Genomic DNA, 20147 nt, shown 5'->3' on the forward strand with positions numbered 1-20147 from the left:
TGACAACTGTGAGAAGCATTGGAGTCTACATGGGCCAGCATCCCTGTCAAATGCTTTCGACACCAGGTGGAGTCCATGCCCCGAAAAATTGTGGCGGTTCTGAGGGCAAAATGGCTACAATTCAATATTAGGAAAGTGTTCCTAGTGTTTGGTATACTCTGTGTACATGATAAGAGAATAAATCACATCACTTTAAAAACTTTCTGGTCGCATGATTTCCTTTAATAAACTGAACCGAGAAAACACATATTACAAAATATCATCTTTTACAGTCACATGGTCACGTGAAACCCAAAGCCAGATCTCTTCCCAATTTCTCCCTTCCCAAAACAAAACAAAGGAAACAGCCATGGACCATCGTTTTAACATGTAACTTTGTCTTTAAAGTAGAAAATAATCACACAAAACGTATTTGCTGCACAGATTTAGGCAGGGAGGCAAGAGATAACACAAGGCTATCAGAGATCATCAGGGAAAGCTTTGGAGAGAGGTGTGTGTGTGTGTGTGTGTAAGTCTATAGGTGTCCAGTCACTATGGGTTGGGTGACCGGCTTGCTAGCTGTGAACAGAGGGTCAATGAAAGACTAGTGAGTATAGTAGAGCAGTTAATGACAGTGTCAGAGTTTGTGTTTTCTGCCAGTGTGTAGCAGAGGAAGTATGAGGGTTAAGAGAGGCACACAAATCTGTTATTAGAGAGCGCGAGCGATCGAGAATGAACATGTTCATTTCTACATGGGAATGCTAACTGAGGCTGACATACCTAGAAACAACAAGAGGAGATAGGACTGAGACCCAAATACCTTATTTTACAGTACCTTTGACCAAGGACACACAAGGTATGCTAATTTATTTTGAGCCATGCCTTCTCTTGTTAATGTGCCTTCCAGAACAGAAGAAACAACTCAACTCTCCCGTGGGGGCAAAGATCATTCAGGGGTTGCTAAGGACACAAAGGAGGCACGAGGTTGAAAGTCAGGAGCCAGCTAGCATGATGAGACTGACTGAGTAGTTAATTCGCTCGCAGTCCCAGTGTTTCACATCTGTACCCCCCAGTTAACCACCTCTACATTTCAGACTTGTTCTTTGTTCCACCAGTGTCATACGTAGCAGACACCAACCCCCACCCATTCAACCGCAGATGAAAAGGAGTGAGGACACCAGACTCCAAAACCCACTGATAGCCTCGTCGTTAGAGGGCACTGCAGTAGACATAACAATCATTTGAGTTGCAAATTAAACAAAAGAAAAATCACAGCTGATCACATTCCATGTGTGGAACCAACTTCTTCAGCAAGTCAGGAGGTCCAGGAGGGGCAGTGTTAGTGATTGAAGGGTGTGGAACTTTGTCCTACCCCCAGGTCTAGAACCCTCACCAAGGCCCAACCCCAGTCTGTCTGTCTGTCTAGAGTGGGGCTTAGTTTGTCCTTTAGCCAAACCAACACTGGCCATCTTCACAATAACATCCTCCAAATATCCAGACCCGAAGACCTGCTCTTTTCTCCAGACTAACAATCTCACATGATTGCTCACCTCACATCTTCCAATATACACAACCTGCTCAGGTGAGCTGCTCTTCTGTTCCCACCTAGAGAGATTGGTGTATAGTATCATCATTATCAGTAGAGTAGGAGTCCCTGGCTCCTGTCCCTGTAGGTCGGCCCACTCTACCCCAGGTCTCTAAACAGGCCCACCCAGGATCAGCGAGCGGTCCTGTGGGCAAAGCGGAGGTCCTGGTCCTTGGGGAACTGTGCTGGGATAGCAGAGGCAGTGGGTTCCATGCCAGTAGGAGGCTCTCTAGCAGGGGATGGTTTAGGGGAGTCAGTCATCCAGGCAGGGGGTGGCTGTCCCCGGACAGGGGTGCCCACAGCGGGGGAGTGGTCCCTGTTGCGCTGGGGGGCCCCAGCCTCTGGGTCCTGTTGGGAGATGAGCTGCAGCAGGGCGGCTGCCACCGCCGGGCTGATGTCCTGGCCGGGCCCGGGCTGGGGTTCAGAGCTGGGCTGCTGCTGGCCAGGAGAGAGGAGGGCTGAGGGTGGAGGGCCAGGCGGAGAGGGGGGACGTCGCTCGGAGGATGGAGGGACCTGATTTGTTCCAATCTGCTGCTTCCGCTTGGTGACTGCACAGTCTGAGGGGGGAGTCAGAGAAAACAAGACAGTCAATCGGATATTTACAAGAAACACAAAAGCAGACACAGTTACAGTGAGATTTCACCTGGACATTTGTGCCATCTACACTACAGACACATTTTTATTCAAACCCCTTTCGTGAAATGTCCCAGGTAAGTGTTTGTGAGTGGGGTCTAGACAACGTACAGCTGTATCTCCCACCGTGGCCAGCAGAGGGAGATCATGTACCATTCCTACCTCACCATCCAGTCAACAATGTCGTTTCAGTTGGATAAATGTTTTCAATAGGATACTGTAGAATTGGATGAGTAAAATGTGTAGCTGTCACGGGTTGATAATGCTACTAAATACCACAATTGTGATTATGATAAATGTTCATTCTCAAAACTAGGCTAGAATTGTGCCACCTACGTAATTCCTCCCCTCTCGGTTCATGGTATGTCATAAAATCCTTACGTATGTGTTTAAAGTGTACCAACATTTTTTTTAAATGTTGACAGACAAGTTGTAATGTTGAGAGATGATGGAATATCAAAAGACCTCACGGTGACCTAAATAATCAACATGACATTTATTCACACACACGTATGTGAACTACAAAAGAAAGACGCAGGACATGGGGGGGTTACAACAATAATAATTGACTGGACCAATATAGCGCTTTTTGAGACACCCAAAGCACTTTACATAGTAGAGGGGAATGCTCACCTTAGGGTTTGTTCAACCCTGACAGACACTCAGTTATATTTCAACAACAATACGAGCATGGGTTATTATGGATAGGGAGGGGTAAAACCTGAAGTTTGGGGAGGGGGAGAGGTGCATAAAGCTGAGACAGAGAGAGATGCCTTCTCAGTCTGCTGCCATGGCTACCGGGAAACACTGCTGCTACAATTGTTTCCTAGGCAACAGGGTTGTTGCGTTAAGTGACAACAGTAGGGTGACTACGGATACAGACTACAGAGGAGAACGCTTTTACTAGCGTTGGATGATACCGAGGACTAATGTAAAAGACAACATACAAACATAAAATTTAAAATGTGTGATTTTAAATAAAAGTTAAATGAAGGACATGCAGGTGAAGTCTAAGGTTCAAAACATTTATTTTTGCTTGATAATTTATTAGACTTTCTTCATAAAAATGTGGACATTACAGACTGGTTTTGAATCAATATATTTTTATGGAAGGAAGAACAATCCAAGAAACCTGCTTTAACAAATGGAGAAATGAGAGAGAAAGAGGGAATGGGAAAAGAAAACAGGGTGATAAAGAGGGGCAGGAGTGAAAGGGTGAAGGGGAGAGTGCAGTGGGAACCATTGTCTTTCTAACGCTGTAAAACTACAAACCTTCTCTTAGTTTACATTCACACCAATGAGAAAAGTCTTTGTGCCCAAAGCCCAGTCCATGTGACCTGGGCCGTCCGAAGCCACTCTGGTCAGACATCTTGAGGACTTGCCAACTTCATGTATGGTATGTTTCCACCTATGTGTGACTGAGTGGGTGAAAGTAGCCTTTGGAAGTAGGAGACGGGTGAGACAGACAAAAGGTGGGTGGGGGTGAAACTGTTGGTGAGAGGAGGGGGGAGAGGTGGTGGGTCTAGACAACATAAAACTTCCTCAAAAAATATTTAAAGTAACCGTGGAATCTTTCTTTCGATTTGCCATTTAGTTAAGATCTTTCATCTCATCAGCTCATTTATAAAGTAATTTACAACGGCTTTATGGTAAGCAGGAAAATAATTGGATGACAAGATCCGCACCATGACAAGATCGTCCACCAGTCTCCTGTGAGATCCCCTGACCCAGTGCTCTCTGCCCCTCCCCCTAGAGACTGAACCCAGACTTGCCCTTGCGGTCAGCAGTGGAGGCTGACGAACCGCGAGTCACTGCCGCCTCTGATTGGACGCCATTGCTCTCGTCGCCTTGCTCCGCCCCCTCGGCCTGCGGCTTGATGAGCTGGCCCAATAGGAGGGCCAGGAGGTTGGTCTGGTCATCCTGGCTGAGGGGCGGCTCGCTGTGGTGCGGGGAGGGCTCCTGAGGCTCTGGGGGAGGTTCAGGGGGCTGGGGCCTAGCCGGACCCTGGTCCTCTGAGGCCCCCCGGTGGTGGGAGGCCTCGGTCAGGGCAGACAGGGACTGGCTAAGGGTCTCTAGCTGCTGCTGGCTCTCTGGGTTGGAGGAGACGTTGAGGAGCTGGGCCATCTGAGGCAGACTGAGGTCTGTCTGTCTCTGCAGCAGGTTCAACAGTACAGCCAGCTCTGTCTGGTTCAGCTGCTCCGCCGCAGCACCCAGGCCTGATGGGAGAGAGACAATGGTCACACATACTGTAGACAGCAGTCTGCTGAGAGCGTACGGAGACAACATACATTCACATTATAGACTTACAACAACCTGTCTACCTGTGCAGCCACTATCTAACCAAGGAGACATTTGGATAAGGGTATGTTCTTCTATAGTAGCGAACTGTGACTACTGTTTCTGCATGACCTGCTAGCTCATTGGCAGAGATGGCTGAGGGTGGTGGTCTTCCTGGCGGAGGGGGCGGGGCTCCAGCTGGGCTGGCTTGGGGCCGGCTGTTCTCTCCACTGGAAGCCCCTGAGGGGTCCTTACGGGGCACTTTGGGCACAGGCACATCCTCGGGCAGCCCGCTCTGACGCTGGCGCCGCCGTTTCTTACTCCACAGCTCGTGGCAGTCCTGCCAGTGAGGGAGACTGGAGAGAGAGAGACAGAGAGTATGATAAAGAGGCAAAAACAGGGTGATGAAAGTATGAGGGAGAAAAACAGAAAGAAAGGCTAAAGGTAAGTGTATAGGATAGAAAGCGAAGAGGGGTGTTGGGTGTGACAGAAAGAAAGCAATAAGGGTTTGGGCGTATGGTGGTGGATAGTTTGAGGTTGTTCTCTAGATGTAATGGGCCCAGGAAAGGACAGGGCAAAGACGAGGTCCTCACTTGGGCGGTGACATCTTGCTGGGCTCCACGTTACACAGGAAGTCACTATTGAGAGCCTGTTCGGCCGTGCAGCGCCGCGCAGGGTCAAGGGTCAGCATGCGGTCCAGCAGGTCCAGGGCCTGAGCAGGCAGACTGACAGAGAGAGAGATGAGAGCGTGCGAGTCAAACAAATAGCATCAACAACTGATGTACTGACACAACTATCAGATTGATGAAAGGACTAGAAAATCCCATGGTGTGCATGTCATGTTACATACAAGGCAAACTCCTCGCGCAGCCGTCGGCGGTACTGTTTCTTGGGCTTCATGGTGTTGAAGTAGGGCAGCTTGATGACGTCAGGCCAGGCAGCAGGACACGGGCTCCCACACAGACGACTGAGACAGAGAGGGAGAGAGTTAGAGCTGTGGTAAACATGGACTGTATCCCAGATGGCAGCCTATTCCCTATATAGTGCAATGCTGTTGACCGAGGCCCTTAGAGCTCTGGTCAAAAGTAGTCCACTATATAGCAGGGGTATTCAACTACTATTTGAGAGGGTCCAGTCCCACAAATGTCCTAGGCGGCAGCCATTTACCAGCGTAGTAACAAACCCCAACCTCAAAACCCATACGACCCGAAATGGTTCACGCGCCTCTTGTTGGCGAAGAGAACATACTTTTAATAAGCCAATTTCCTGCAATTCTACACATTTTGCCATTTCTTATGTGTGTTCATATGATACCCGCATGACTCAATAAAACCTAAAATGGGGGACCAATGTGGGTCGAGGCCCCCGGGCACATCATTTGGCCATGATAACTACAAGATTTAGGTAGCTGGTCAACTTACCTCTCTAGTTGACATCAACTGGACATTTATGACAAGTTAAAAACAGCTCTTTAAGATCGGTCAGTGAATGACATGAAGAGGAAACCTGCCCTTCCAAATTTAGAAGTCACACTCAACAGCAGTAGGTTGAAAGCCCGACTGAGTTCCAAAAAACAAAAGAAAGTCAGGACCCGCGGTCCGTATTGACCCCATTCTGGGTCTGGACTGCGGTCTGCCTGTTGAGTATGGCTGCTATATAAGAAATAGGTTGCCATGTCAGACAGGATTTTAACGTGGCAATGCAGTCTTCCAGGCAGCAGGGGGCAACAGTAGCATACCTGATCAACTCTAACTGCAGCAGCTCCTGATTGGCTTGGAAGATGGGCTTCTTGGTGAACAGTTCTCCCAGAATACACCTGTGCAAACATTCAATGGACAATTTTGATAACTCACATAAAAATAAAAATAAAGGATTTACCAATCTTGAGTTAGGATTTGTTAAGAGTGATAATTCTTTGCCAGTTTTTAGGTTTATAGCTCCGACTACTTCAGTCAAAATTATATATCAGTTTTATAGTGACACCATGTGGAAAAATAAGGTAAGTGCAATCTGTTTTCCTACGTAGAGCATGTTTGATTGGAGAATGTGTGTGAATGAAATGTGTCCAGGTACATGGCAGTGTGTGGGTGAGTCACGCTGAGCTGTGTGTGTGTGTGTGTGTGTGTGTGTGTGTGTGTGTGTGTGTGTGTGTGTGTACTAACCCGCAGCTCCAGACGTCGATGGCCGGAGAGTACCTCTCCTCTCCCAGGAGGAGCTCAGGGGGACGGTACCATAGCGTGATTACTTTATTAGTGTAGGGTCGACTGGAGAGAGCAGGGAAGGGAACATTCAGATAGAACACGCAGATACAGTACCAGTACCTCTACTCTACTCTGCCCTCCAGTGCCCAAACACCCACAATGCATCGCTCAACAATGGGCTGACGGAGGGAGAACCTCTTTATACAGGACACAGCACCACCAAGTGGGGAATCATTGGAATAGATAGGTGTTTTCATTCAGACTGCCTTTTCTCAATTGGATTTGCTCAACTCCAGCGTCCTCTCTCCTCCGTCTTCTCTCGCTTTCTTTTGAAGAAGATCAAAGGTAATCGAGGAGAGGGAGCGTGGATCAAAATGTGCTTGTATGAAATGACACTCCTCCACTCACAGATCATGAGGCAAATTAGGTTTACATTGGTGGATCCCAAAATAAATGTGTAAAGTGATCAACTAAATGAAGTAGCATATTGTTTGTGTGCATGCTTTTCTCCTCCAACAAAACAGAAGCGGATTCAAAGAGGGTGTGGCAGGTATCAAAACCTCCGTGAAGGACTCTGGTAGGATACACATATGACTATCCTCATGAAAGGTGGCTATCAAGGAGGGAAGGACACTGTTCCGGTCACCTACTAACAAATTGAAATTTCCCGTGTCACAGAGGTCGTCGGACAGAGGAGAGAGGGTGGAGGACGGGGCTTTTTACCCAAATGAGAAAAGGCCAGTGTGAGGGTCACAGTTTAAAAAGGTATGAACCAGGGACAGGAAGGACCTCTGACTTTATGATGATGTCACCGTTGCGCCGAAGCAACTTGAAAAAATCCAAGTCTCTCACCTTTCCTCCGAGTTGTAGAGGCGGGCCAAACCAAAGTCAGCCAGTTTGATCTGACCACTGCGCGAGGAGAGAGATAAAAGAAGTTAGAGACAGAGAATCAAACTCAATAACAACACAACTTATTGCATTTCTACAGCTGTTAACTTACACAACCCTAACTACAGAAGTGAATAATTCAATCAAAAACAGCGAGGCAGAGGAAAGAGCATTTGAATTCCCATGGTAGAACGTTGCACATTGAAAGAAGCACCAATCAAAAAGGGAAAAACCCAACCCTACTATAGCTACAACAATCATTTCAAACAAACTCCCTTGTGTTCACTACTAAAACCACACAAACTGCTACCGTTGCCATTACCATAACATTCTAGGTTAGTGGGTCCATTGTTTATACCACGGACCGGCAAAGCTATGCTTTTCCCTCCTTGGGGAACTGCTTACATTAAAAGGTAGACTCAGCGATGTGACGTAGCTGCACAAAGTAAACAGCAGTAGTGGGTCAAGCTCCACGACAACTAAGAGCGTTGAAGCGCGAGGCTGAACTCGGCCGCTGTTTTGGTCCCGTAGATACCACGTTGTAGCAGCGTGAGGCGCAGAGATACTCTGTGTGACGGGGAAAGTCTTGCTCATCTCACGGTGCTGCCCGTCTTCTCGTTGAGTCTACCTTTAAAACTAGCACTGTGGAAGTGTATCATTTCAAATGGACAGTGAACCATCTCAGCGACCAGCCAGCAACATCTCACGGACCGGCCCATGGACCAGGGGTGGAAAAAAACACTGTTCCTTCCCTCCTTCTGAACCTATTAGTGTTGTCACGACACCAACATTTAACTAATGATACTATACGAGGGGGGAAATCAGTGGCCTAGCATCCTGTTTGCCCTGTCTCCCGGACGCTTGTTCCCGTTTCCTAAATGTTCTGCGCACGTGCTACGCAAAGAACCTGTCACTGAAATTCACACTTCTACTCAATACAACGCATTGCATGTAACTGCATAGAATGGCTGATTTGCTCATATTTGCAAAGGCCCTACCTGTGATTTGGCTGGAGGAATGGGGGGACATGCATAATGATCTGCATGGCATTGTAGCAGTAAGGGGAAAGCGCTGCACGACACATTTACTCTTCAGTTAACACAGACACAGTCCCTCACACACACACACACACTGCTCCCAACTTTTAAACCGTTAGGCACCAAACAGAATTTAAGGAGCCCCAGAAAGAGACATTTGATATAGTTTAGGCTTACAATAGGCCTACCTCTATGAATCTAGCTTTGAAGCACATCTCATGAGTAGCAGCCCCTTCTCCGTTCTTCCTGTGCCAATCAAATTAGCCTAAAGCCCACTGTCAAGTAACCAGATTGTTAGCTAGCTAGGTAACATGACTGAACAAAGTTAGCGACCCCAGATTTGTTTTTAAAAAACTACCCGCGACATGGTTTGTGAAATTATATCAAATGCGCACGAATCCTGTTAGAAAGAAAAAAAGTTAACTCCGGTAATATTGCTCAGATATTTTGTTGTTGTTGCAGTTTAGGCTAGAGACAAGACGTTTTCTTTGCTGCAAAGCTTGCAAGCATGCCTGTCGTGACGCGGTGCTCCATTTCCCCTCTCTGACACTCAGAGGCTGTATGACAGTGAACTCGCAAAGTCTACTCTGACTGGAATCTGTTCTTGGTTAGAACAGGCGACGAAATGATACAATGTATCAACATTGCTTGAACTGAGCGCTGCTCCAATGAAACACATGTACAAATCTAACAGAAGCCATCGGGGTCTGCATCCACGCTCGCCATCAAGGCTAAATTATATTTGAAAAAATAATGGAGGAATAGATGAGCATGAAGAGGGGATGGAGAGAGAAGCAGGTAGGGGATGCTGAGAGAAGCAGGTGAGTGAGGGCTGGTAGGGGATGCTGAGAGAAGCAGGTGAGTGAGGGCTGGTAGGGGATGCTGAGAGAAGCAGGTGAGTGAGGGCTGGTAGGGGATGCTGAGAGAAGCAGGTGAGTGAGGGCTGGTAGGGGATGCTGAGAGAAGCAGGTGAGTGAGGGCTGGTAGGGGATGCTGAGAGAAGCAGGTGAGTGAGGGCTGGTAGCTGGGGTGAGTGATGCTGAGAGAAGCAGGTGAGTGAGGGCTGGTAGGGGATGCTGAGAGAAGCAGGTGAGTGAGGGCTGGTAGGGGATGCTGAGAGAAGCAGGTGAGTGAGGGCTGGTAGGGGAAGCTGAGAGAAGCAGGTGAGTGAGGGCTGGTGAGGGGAATGCTGAGAGAAGCAGGTGAGTGAGGGCTGGTAGGGCAGGTGAGTGAGGGCTGGTAGGGGATGCTGAGAGAAGCAGGTGAGTGAGGGCTGGTAGGGGATGCTGAGAGAAGCAGGTGAGTGAGGGCTGGTAGGGGATGCTGAGAGAAGCAGGTGAGTGAGGGCTGGTAGGGGATGCTGAGAGAAGCAGGTGAGTGAGGGCTGGTAGGGGATGCTGAGAGAAGCAGGTGAGTGAGGGCTGGTAGGGGAAGCTGAGAAACAGGTGAGTGAGGGCTGGTAGGGGGAGCTGAGAGAAGCAGGTGAGTGAGGGCTGGTAGGGGATGCTGAGAGAAGCAGGTGAGTGAGGGCTGGTAGGGGATGCTGAGAGAAGCAGGTGAGTGAGGGCTGGTAGGGGAAGCTGAGAAGCAGGTGAGTGAGGGCTGGTAGGGGAAGCTGAGAGAAGCAGGTGAGTGAGAGCTGGTAGGCTGGAGAGAAGCAGGTGAGTGAGGGCTGGTATGCTGAGAGAAGCAGGTGAGTGAGGGCTGGTAGGGGATGCTGAGAGAAGCAGGTGAGTGAGGGCTGGAGAAGCAGGTGAGTGGGATGCTGAGAGAAGCAGGTGAGTGAGGGCTGGTAGGGGATGCTGAGAGAAGCAGGTGAGTGAGGGCTGGTAGGGGATGCTGAGAGAAGCAGGTGAGTGAGGGCTGGTAGGGGATGCAGCTGGCTGATTATAGCCGCCATACGTGATAAGCGCACTAAAGTGAAGTGGACATTATTGGACCTGTGCATACAAGAGACTAGTGGCTGGTGCTTCAATTCAACCGACTTTATAAACCAAACTGACTTTATAAACATTTTCTAACAAGCAGTGGGTTCTTTAGATCGGTAGGGCTGAAAGATTCCGTAGTCTCATAGGAACGGTACAACGGTATGTTAAAATGTTGGTATCATAAGTGCCATGACGTTTTGGTACCGTGATATTACCATGCTACACTTGTACCTGTTGTTGAGCAGTATGTTGGAGCACTTGATGTCTCTGTGCAGGAAGTTCTTCTTGTGGCAGTAGTCCAGCCCCTCCATCAGCTGTCTCATGAAGCTCCTCACATGTTCCTGGGAGAACTGACACAGCCCCGACTCCAGCAGACCCATCAGGTCATGATCCATGTACTCAAACACCAGGTAGAAGGCACCTGACGGGACAGGCAGGGGTGAGGAGGATCCGCATACACACGCATACAGGCACAGACATACACCAAGCAAAAAAAAACACACACACACACCTTTGTCCTTCTTGAAGTCCAGTGCGTCCTGTTTGTCTGTGACGATCTCCTTCATGTTGACCACGCTGCGGTGGTTGAGCTGGCGGAGGATCTTGATCTCTCGGATGGCCGTGATGGGGAAGCCCTCCTTCTCATTGTCCAGACGCACCTTCTTCAGAGCCACCAGCTCACCTAGAGGGCAGGTAGAACAACATGAACATTACGTTACTGTCCAATGTAGGAGGGTGGATGAAAATGTCAGTTTTATGGTAGCAACTCTGTCGATTGTCCTGATCAGAAGATGAATAAACGAGCTAAATAAAAAACACATTTGTCCGATGTACACGGACGCCCAACGGGAATGTGTCTTCTGCTTAATTTCAAATTCCTCTGAAAGACACGCATAGAGAGGCTGGAGCAAAGGGGACATGGGGAGGCGAGATCAGTCACAACACCCCGTGGCATACACACATACTGCAGGCGTGGGGATCCTTTGAGCCTCTCTCAAGAACAACGAAAACACAGGTATGCCAGTGAAAGGGCGACACACGGGGCTCTCACCGGTGTCTTTGTCCTTGGCCTTGTACACCTGGCCGTAGGTGCCCTCCCCGATAATGCCGATGATGTCAAACTTGTCCACGCAGCGTTTGCCCCAGTCGCTCTGTGTCTGTTTGCGTTCGCCATAGCGTGGACAGCAAAACCTAGACAGGAGAGTCGAGGAGACTTGCTATTAGGAAACGTTTTACCTCACGGAATAAGCCCTTGATGATAACTTTGTACTATCTTATGCTTATTTTTTTCCCCTTTCTATTGAAAGGAAATAGGCTGCGGTGGGAGAGGAGGGCTGTGGAAAAGAGGAGTGTAGAGAGGTGGTTTGGGGTGATTGATGAGGAGGAGAAGGGTAGGTTAGGTTGAGCAGATAGGAACTCACTTTGGTCTCTTCTTGAGAGCGGACTGGGGCGGAGGTGGAGCTCTGTAGATGGGGGACTGAGGGGGAGAGGGGTCTCCTCCGGCCAGCGTGGGGGGCAGCGGGAGATCAATCAGAGACGGCCGATTCCGCACCTCTTTCTCCTTCCTGGAAGACCTCTGAGGAGGAGTGGACTTCTTCGGACTGATGGAGGGAGAGAGAGAAAAAGAGAGCGCGAGAGATTGAAGGTAGAGAAGGAAGGAGAGAAAAATAACATTTCATTTCATGAGTTTGTATTTTCTTTTCCTTATATGTCTGTGGCACAAATGTATCCCCAACTACCATGACAAAGGGATGTGGGGCCCATGAACTACAGTTTCACCTCAGCAGCCATTTTGGCCAGCGCAGTCCACTGTAGAGGAAGCACTGAATTTGAAAAGGCTGCAAGGAGTTAGTAATAATTTTGAAGTCCCACGTAGGCCTGTTTTGACTACTTGACATAGTCACGGTCTGATGGCAGCTAAACCATCGCCTACAGAGCATTCAGGTAATCTGTTCAGAATTCCAGTACTGTACTGCAGGCAGGTGTGTGTTTCAGAGAGACTGACTGTTGGGGGAAACCTGAGCCTACAGTAAAGGCCTAATGACTGTTCTGTTGATGACTACACGTTTGCCAAGCAACAGGACTGGGGAGAGGATAGTTGTGTTTGTGTGTGTGTGTGTGTGTGTATGCACGTTTCATGGCTTACCTGTCCTGGCAGTCTCCCACTAGCATGGGTGGTAAAGGCAGGGGGGGCAGAGTGGAGGTCTTGTGGATGGGTGTCAGGCGGGCAGGGCTGCGAGTGGGCATGGGGGCAGGAGATTTGGACTGGGGGGACGACAATGAGGAGGAGGAGGAGGAGAGGGCTGTGGAGGGTGCGAGGCTGGTCTCAGTCTGGCCCTGGGGTGTAGGTGGCTGAAGTTGGGTGACAGGGGTGGAGGGCAGAGGAGGTGGAGGTAGTGGGGTCGTCTGACCGGGGGGCAGAGGGGGAGCAGGAGATGAGAAGGGTGAAGATGCAGAGCCGTGTTCTTCCCCAACAAGAGTGTCCCGGGGCTGGGGTGCACTGGGTGGAGGCTGGAGGTCCACGGCTTGGACAGTCTCTCTCTCAGGTACTCTCTCAGGCTCAGCTTTAGGGGGGCGTGAAGTGGACCCCTTGGTCTTGCGTGAGGAAGGTGGAGGGGAGGGGGGACGAGCTGCAGCCACCGCAGCCTGGCGCTCCTTCTTTCTCCGGCTAAGCTCTGCCCCCAGGCTGGAGTTGAGTGGCAGGCGGGAGGAGGGTGGGGAGCGGCTGGTGGGCCGGCTGCTGTGAGACCCACCTCCCCCGGCAGAGGACGAATGCTTCTTGTTGCGAGAGCGAGAGGAGGAGCGACGGGAAGAGGAGAAAGGAGGCGAGCGACTCCGGGAGCGAACTGAGCGCCTGGAGAGAGAGGGAAGATGTTAGGAAAACAATAATTCCTTGCTGGCTGCAAGTTCTCTCTCTCTAAGTTGGGAGTGAGCACCAAGAAAGAGGAACTCGAAGGGAGGCCATTTGACATTACTGGGGCATTGTGCACTGGTGTATTAAGGTGTTAATAAAAACAACAAATGGCACGTCATTGCAGATGATAACTACCAAACGTGTGTTATGTTTATATAATGAGATAAGACCATGCGGCAAGCTCACTCCACAGCTAGCTTGGCATTTCACCAATTGTGCTATGGAATTGGATCCTTTTCTATAACAACTGGTTTGTAAGTGGTCAACTGGCGGTCACGTATGTTGGCGAGGCAGGACCCTGATTCAAGCTCAGTTAGAGGCAAGTTCAGGGAGGTAGTGCTATTTGCTAAGATAAAATGAGTTATGTGTAAATGCGGTCAGTGTGCGGTGTCTCCTTCCATATAAGCTACACTTCCCATTCCCTTAGTCAGCATACAAACATACAATTAGGTCAGTCAGGGGAACAACCTTTGCTTTAGTCTGAACTTAAAGTAGCCAATGTGTGTACAAACGTCCTCCGGAAGTCTACTGTCTTGTGAGTTAACCTCAACATTCCTCTGGCATTAGGCCAAATTCAGACACCTCATCACCATACATACTTTTGATAACCATCAAAGTAACCCTTGTTCAAATGTGGGAGACGTAAGTATGAAAAGTACGAAGATTCTGAACATACTTAAAGGGATACTTTGGGATTTTGGCAGAGTGAGATAAACTCATCAATACCATTTTTATCTTTGTGTCCAGTATGAAGGAAGTTCGAGGTGGTTTTGCGAGACAATGCTAACTAGTTAGCAATTAATCTAGCGCTAGTTGGCAACTTCCTTCAAACTGCATGCAGACATAAAAATGGTATCCACAAGTTCATCTGACTCTTGGGAAGTAGATTTTTATTTGAGATTTTACTAGGCAAATCAGTTAAGAACAAATTCTTATTTACAATGACGGCCTCATAAAGGGCACATGGAAGAAGATGGCACTGACTAAAATAATTAAGTATCCCTTTAACTGTGGAGACAACATTCAGATTCAATCATTTGTTTGAAGGTTAGGAAAACAAATTAACTAGTAGCAAGTGAACATGTCCCTGAGCATGAAGACTTATAAAAGTCTACAAACTAAATCTAAAATGTGATTATTATAAGTTAATAACTGGGATATTGAAGTTAATTAGCTAGACTAAACAAATAGCCTACAGTTAGATACAGGCTCGACTGGCACCCGAGGGACGCAGCGGTCTAAGGTACTGCATCTCAGTGCTAGAGGCGTCACTACAGACCCTGGTTCGATTCCAGGCTGTATCACAACCGGCCGTGATTGGGAGTCCCGTAGTGCGGTGCACAATTGGCCCAGTGTCATCCGGGTTAAGGTTTGGCCAGGGTAGGCAGTCATTGTAAATAAGAATTTGTTCTTAACTGACTTGCCTAGTTAAATAAAGGTTAAATAAAATGAAATAAAAAGACTACACCAACATGATTCACCAGCAGCATCTTTCAACAGAGTCTACTGACAGCAGAGAACCTTTTAACGATCACTATGGAGGGCCTAGTTTTATCGTACAGCTATGCCCCCTCCCATCAACAGAAGCTCAAGGTCCACTCTCTGACACAACACAAAATCAAAATGGCTGAATGTCAACAGCCTAACCCAAGGCTCTCTAACCCTGTCCCTGGAGAGCTACCATCACCCCGCTGTCTGGCTAGTGTAGTCTATCCCCCAATTTATGCCCTCTCCTGCTCCAAAGACCACCACAGCTCCTCATAGGGTTTCCCTAGACTGGAGCACAGGCCTTGCCTGTGTCTGTCTGAGCCCAATGTGATGCCTCACCTGACTTCCATAGGTTTCCCTTCCCCCTCTACACCACATGGCAAGAGGCAACAACTCCCTGGCAGAAACAGCCCTGCATGTCACACAGACACATCTGAACATAGAATCAATGTCTCTTCCCTGACCATAATTTTAAATAGCCTATACAGGACACTGCAACCTGGCCTAGCCATTCCCATTCCAACACCCTGAGGCTAGGAGCACAGGAGAGGAAGCTGCAGGTACTGTCAGTTACCCCATGGCTCAACCTCAGCTGTCTAAAGCGCTGTCTCGACCACTTACGATTTTAAAAGTTGCAATATGCAGAAATCTCTCCGCCATTTCCTGTTTGCTAAAATTCTAATAGTTCTCCTAATTTCAGTTTGTGACTAAACAAGCAATGCATCATTGTACCAACTAAACTCGCTGTGAAATATTGTCTATAACCCAAAATATTGTATTTTCAGCTGTTTGAAGCCGATGTACAAAACCGAAAGTAAAAGACGCAAAAACGAAACTTAACAGGAAGCATAGAAATAGCACACATAGAACATATCTACTGCTTCTTAAACTTACTTTCAATGAGAATGGCAGATCTATAACTCACATTTCTCTGTAAATTTGGTCAGGTCGCCCCCAAAAAATACATATTGCTGCTTTATCAAACACACAGTACAAGCACCTCCTTAGCACAGACAAAAGGGGGTAGAAAAACAGTAGAAACAGTCGGAGTGGCCTGGCCCTGTTCCAGTATGACCAATGAGAACATCAACAGTAACAACAACAGTTCATTACCACGTTTGGGGCCTTACTGGGTCTCTGTAAAAAGGCACCTTGGGCATTTGTGAGAATCAATGTGTTAGCCAGCACTGGTGAATATGCCTCTGTGTGTGGAGGTGCATGCCATGCATAGTGAGTGAATAACCGACTGAGATTGGGTGGCTAGTAGTAGTCCATAGCTACATGTTAGTATTAGGCTGTATCTCAAATGACACCATATTCCCTTTGTAGTCCACTACTTTTGACCAGAGTCTCGTGGGGCCTGGTCAAAAGTAGTGCTGTATAAAGGGAATAGAGTGCGATTTGGTACGAATTACGCAACTAGCATAAATGTGAATGTGTATACGAGGCAAACTGAATGGAAGGTGCCTGGGCCAAGCTAGAATACTCACCGGGACACAGGGCTAGCGCTGGAGGACCTGCGGTTACCATAGGGACTGATGGAGCGTCTCCTTGAGTAGGGGCTGTCGTCTCGCTCATAGCTGGAAGACCTCTGCCTGCTGGCGTAGGGGCTGTCCGACCTCTGCCTGCTCCGCCTGGACATCTCCCTGTAGGGGCTGGGGCTCTGTGGGGCCAGCCTGCGTCTCTGGTGGTGGTAGCTGTCCACCTCCTGGCTGTAACTACCGACCATGGGGCTTCCATTACCCCCTCTCCTTGGGGGGCTGGGGGACTGTGTAGGGGCTGTTACCTTCCGGCGAGGGCTCCCCCTGCTCGAGGAAGGCTGCCCCTTGCCCTTAGGGCTGGACTTGTGACTCTTTGATGACTTGCGTTGGCTCCTCTCTGTCCGGACCTTCTGAGAGGCAGAGGTGCTCTGGCTGGCAGTTGCATCCCCCCGACCCTCAAGCCCTTCTCTCTTCTGTGGCTTATCCTTACGAGACTTCCCGGAGCGGCCACCCTCCTTGCTGCGAGATGAGGAGGAGGAGGATGTGGTGCTTCCCACACTGGCTGCAGTTTGGGCCTGGGAGGAAGGGGGCAACTCTCCACGCTTTGGCCCCAAGTCAGCCTCCAGCTGACCCTGACGGCGTGACCCGGAGGACAGGGATGCTACAGAGGACAGGGAGGCCACCTTCTCCTTGACTTTCCCAGAGCTCCCTCTCTCACGGTCTTTGCTGCTTTTTTTCTTGGTACTCTGACCCCCTTCCCCAGAGTCTCTAACTTTGTTGGGATCCTTCGACTTTTTGCGCGAGTGTCGGTGTTTGTGTTCCCGACCATCTCTACCAACAGCCCCGCCCCCATCCCCTTTACTATAATCTGGAACAGGTTCTAACCGATCCCCAGACCCTCTCTCAGCAGGCGGGTCCGAAAAAGTATCCGAATCGGAACTTATGTCGTCATATTCTACCAGCGGCTTCACGGCGCTAACGGAAGGAGGCGCTGTGGAGGCGAGCGCAGAAAAACCAGGGCCCTGAGCCACCTCGGACTCACGTCCATGTTTGGCTGATTTATGCCGTTTGCGCTTGGAAGAAGCTGGCACTGACGACTTTGACTGGAGGTTACCGTCCTTGCTCGTCATGTTGCCCGCAGAGGTATGAGGCAGGACCAGGGGCTGGTGTAGCCCACTGTTGCCGCTCGTTGTTTGGGGTGGCAGGGCAACGCTACTGTTGGATTCCGGCTTCCTCTTGGTCCCATGGTGTCTATCCGACCCAGGCATTCCTCACGTCAGCGGCGGAACCTCTCCCGAGCGTGGGCCTCTGTAGCCGAGATAATACATTAACGGGAGAGTAGTACTCCGAAATCCGGTAAAAATAGATCCAGTGTTCTAAGCAAGCCGACAAATAGAAAATAGTCTGCCCAGGTTTAGTCCTCACGCATTATCCAAGTCGTTCGGCAGCATGGTTTGTCAAATCAGAAAAATAAAGGTTGCTAGTGCCAAAAACCGCCACTAAAATGAAGGCCTGTGCATTTAGCTAGTTAGAGAAACTGGCTGAAAGGCCCAAACAATAAATCGGAGCATTGTGCGCTCTTCTCCGTTTCTATTTGGCTAGCTAGCTCTGTGTAGCTAGCATGCTGTTAGGTAAAAAACGAAAGAAAAAAATAAGTCCCTTTTCTTTTAGATTCCCTTGTCCGGTGCCAAGCTTAGTTTAGGTGTTATTGTTCCTTAGATTTACGGTTTTGGAGTTCAATAAACAAACAGTTAGCCGTCATTAACAGCCGATGTTGTTTCTCGAACAAAATGAAAACTTGACCCGGTTGGTACTGTTTACATGGTCCCTTTTAATATAATTTTATCTCTTGTTAATTTGATATTGATCAGAAATTATAGTATTTTCATGTGCAGTAATTGTTCCAGTTTATTTTTAATGGCTCTGGGAATCAACCAGGCCTATCTTTAGGGCGATGATAGTGGATTTAATAACATCCACAGCCCTGTCAAGAGACGACAACCGCCATTGTGGCTCCTGTTATAAATTCTGCAACTGCGCTCTTATCGTTATCGCCCTATGACTAGTACCGGAAGTCTCGACGGCTGTCATTCTTCATGGTAGCTCAGCAACAGCCTATCCCAAAGCGTTATCCAGGGAGCTGCACCGCCAACCGCCCTTGGTGAGACGTAATTTTTCACCTGTAGAGGGCCTATTAAATATAACTTTCTTTCCATGAAAGTCAACATTATTGTTTTCCAACTAAATTAGCTAGCTTGTAAATAATTTAAACAACTTCAGAAGTTTTATAACAAAATACGGAACACAAAAACGATACGGGTAGAATAATGTGTCAAAATTGTATTAAGAAATTAAACAGAAAGTGGCCATATCCCTGTGCAGCCGTCCAACAGCTAGCTATGATGTGTAAATACAGATTACTGAGACCCCGTTGTCGCAAAACATAGCAAACTGACACTAACCGATTTAAAACAAATGTATTTTTTTTATCACTCAGTGGTGTCACCTAAAAAAAACACAACACTCAGTGGTGTCACCCCAACAACCACAGAAATGGTAACCAGAGACAACTCTTGCTTCCATGAGGTATCAGCACATTCAATAATTATTTAATTTTGCTCCATAATAAATCAGTGCAGTGCTCAACATTAGACAGTTTCTAGTAGTAACGCCAATGTTAAATAAATACTAACTTATTTATTTCAACACTAATGGTATCGTAGACCGGTCTCCACCATCAGAGACTTGTGTTATGAAAAAGTATCCATAATTGTATGTTGAAACATATCTAAAATTATCTAACCAATACCTCCATTTCCAACCTGGACTCAAGGGTAGACGTAACATAGTTAAAGTCCGGGACACTCAACTTAGTATGATATGTTACATTTAGTATGGTATGTATTAATTTGCGGATGTCCATCATCCATTTCTATGATATGTTACGAATTTGCAATACGTATGATATGTTACTATTTCCAATTTGTTGTGGCTAACGTTAGCTACTTGGCTAATGTTATCTAGGTGGCTACGTTAGCTAGGCTAGGGGTTAACATTAAGGTTATGATTTAGGTTAAAGGTTTAGGGGAAGGGTTAGCTAACATGGTAAGTAGTTTCAGAGTAGTAAAAAAATATGTATCCGTTATTTAACTAGACAAGTCAGTTAAGAACAAATTCTTATCTACAATGACAGCCTGGGAACAGTGGGTTAACTGCCTTGTTCAGGAGCAGAATAACATATTTTTACCTTGTCAGCTCAGGGATTTGATATAGCAACCTTTCGGTTACTGGCCCAACGCTCTAACCACTAGCCTACCTGCCATCCCAAAAGTATATGCAAGGTTGCTAATTAGCTAAAATGCTAAAGTTGTGCGTAATGAGATTTGAACACACAACCTTTGGGTTTTAGACCTTTGCATTGGCTAACATGCTAAGTAGTTGCAAAGTAGCAAGTAGTTATAAAGTTGTCTGTGATGAGATTTGAACACACAACCTTTGGGTTGCTAGATGTTCTTGCCATATCCACCCCGACCGACCGACCGACCAACCAACCACCCACTCTCCTTTTGTTTTAACCTTCTGTAACCATACCAAACGGATTTTAGTTTACTATATTACGCCTAGTCTATGAGACCAGCCTGCCATTTATCGACCAACTACGCTTGTCCATTGCTGTGTTCAAAACCACTTGGAACTCGAAACATATGAAGACAAATCATGACGTTTGTTTTCTTCA

The 20147-nt window shown here is 47.9% G+C and overlaps 1 protein-coding gene and 1 non-coding gene across 3 annotated transcripts; both read right to left on the reverse strand.

The window, feature by feature from the left end:
* Positions 1–214: 214 nt before the first annotated feature.
* On the reverse strand, positions 215–18486 carry LOC112236131 (cyclin-dependent kinase 12). Of its 2 annotated transcripts, none has more exons than XM_024404708.2 (14): positions 16421–18486; positions 12675–13382; positions 11950–12129; positions 11580–11719; positions 11040–11210; positions 10760–10949; positions 7528–7584; positions 6637–6738; positions 6213–6290; positions 5325–5441; positions 5068–5199; positions 4607–4830; positions 3970–4413; positions 215–2121 (listed from the first exon to the last, which is right to left on the reverse strand). In XM_024404708.2, exons 1-14 carry the CDS (start codon positions 17677–17679, stop codon positions 1697–1699), a joined length of 4227 nt encoding a protein of 1408 aa, XP_024260476.2. In that variant the 5' UTR covers positions 17680–18486; the 3' UTR covers positions 215–1696. The 2 variants fall into 2 exon arrangements, 1 of the variants encoding a protein (XP_024260476.2); XR_002951172.2 differs by having other exon boundaries at positions 1987–2121; positions 3470–4413; positions 16421–18483.
* On the reverse strand, positions 12235–12371 carry LOC112236137. The gene has a single exon (XR_002951173.1). It is a non-coding gene; the product is annotated as a small nucleolar RNA SNORA5 (small nucleolar RNA).
* Positions 18487–20147: the final 1661 nt, after the last annotated feature.

This window comes from Oncorhynchus tshawytscha, linkage group LG27 (assembly GCF_018296145.1).
Source record: "Oncorhynchus tshawytscha isolate Ot180627B linkage group LG27, Otsh_v2.0, whole genome shotgun sequence".
NCBI lineage: Eukaryota > Metazoa > Chordata > Actinopteri > Salmoniformes > Salmonidae > Oncorhynchus > Oncorhynchus tshawytscha.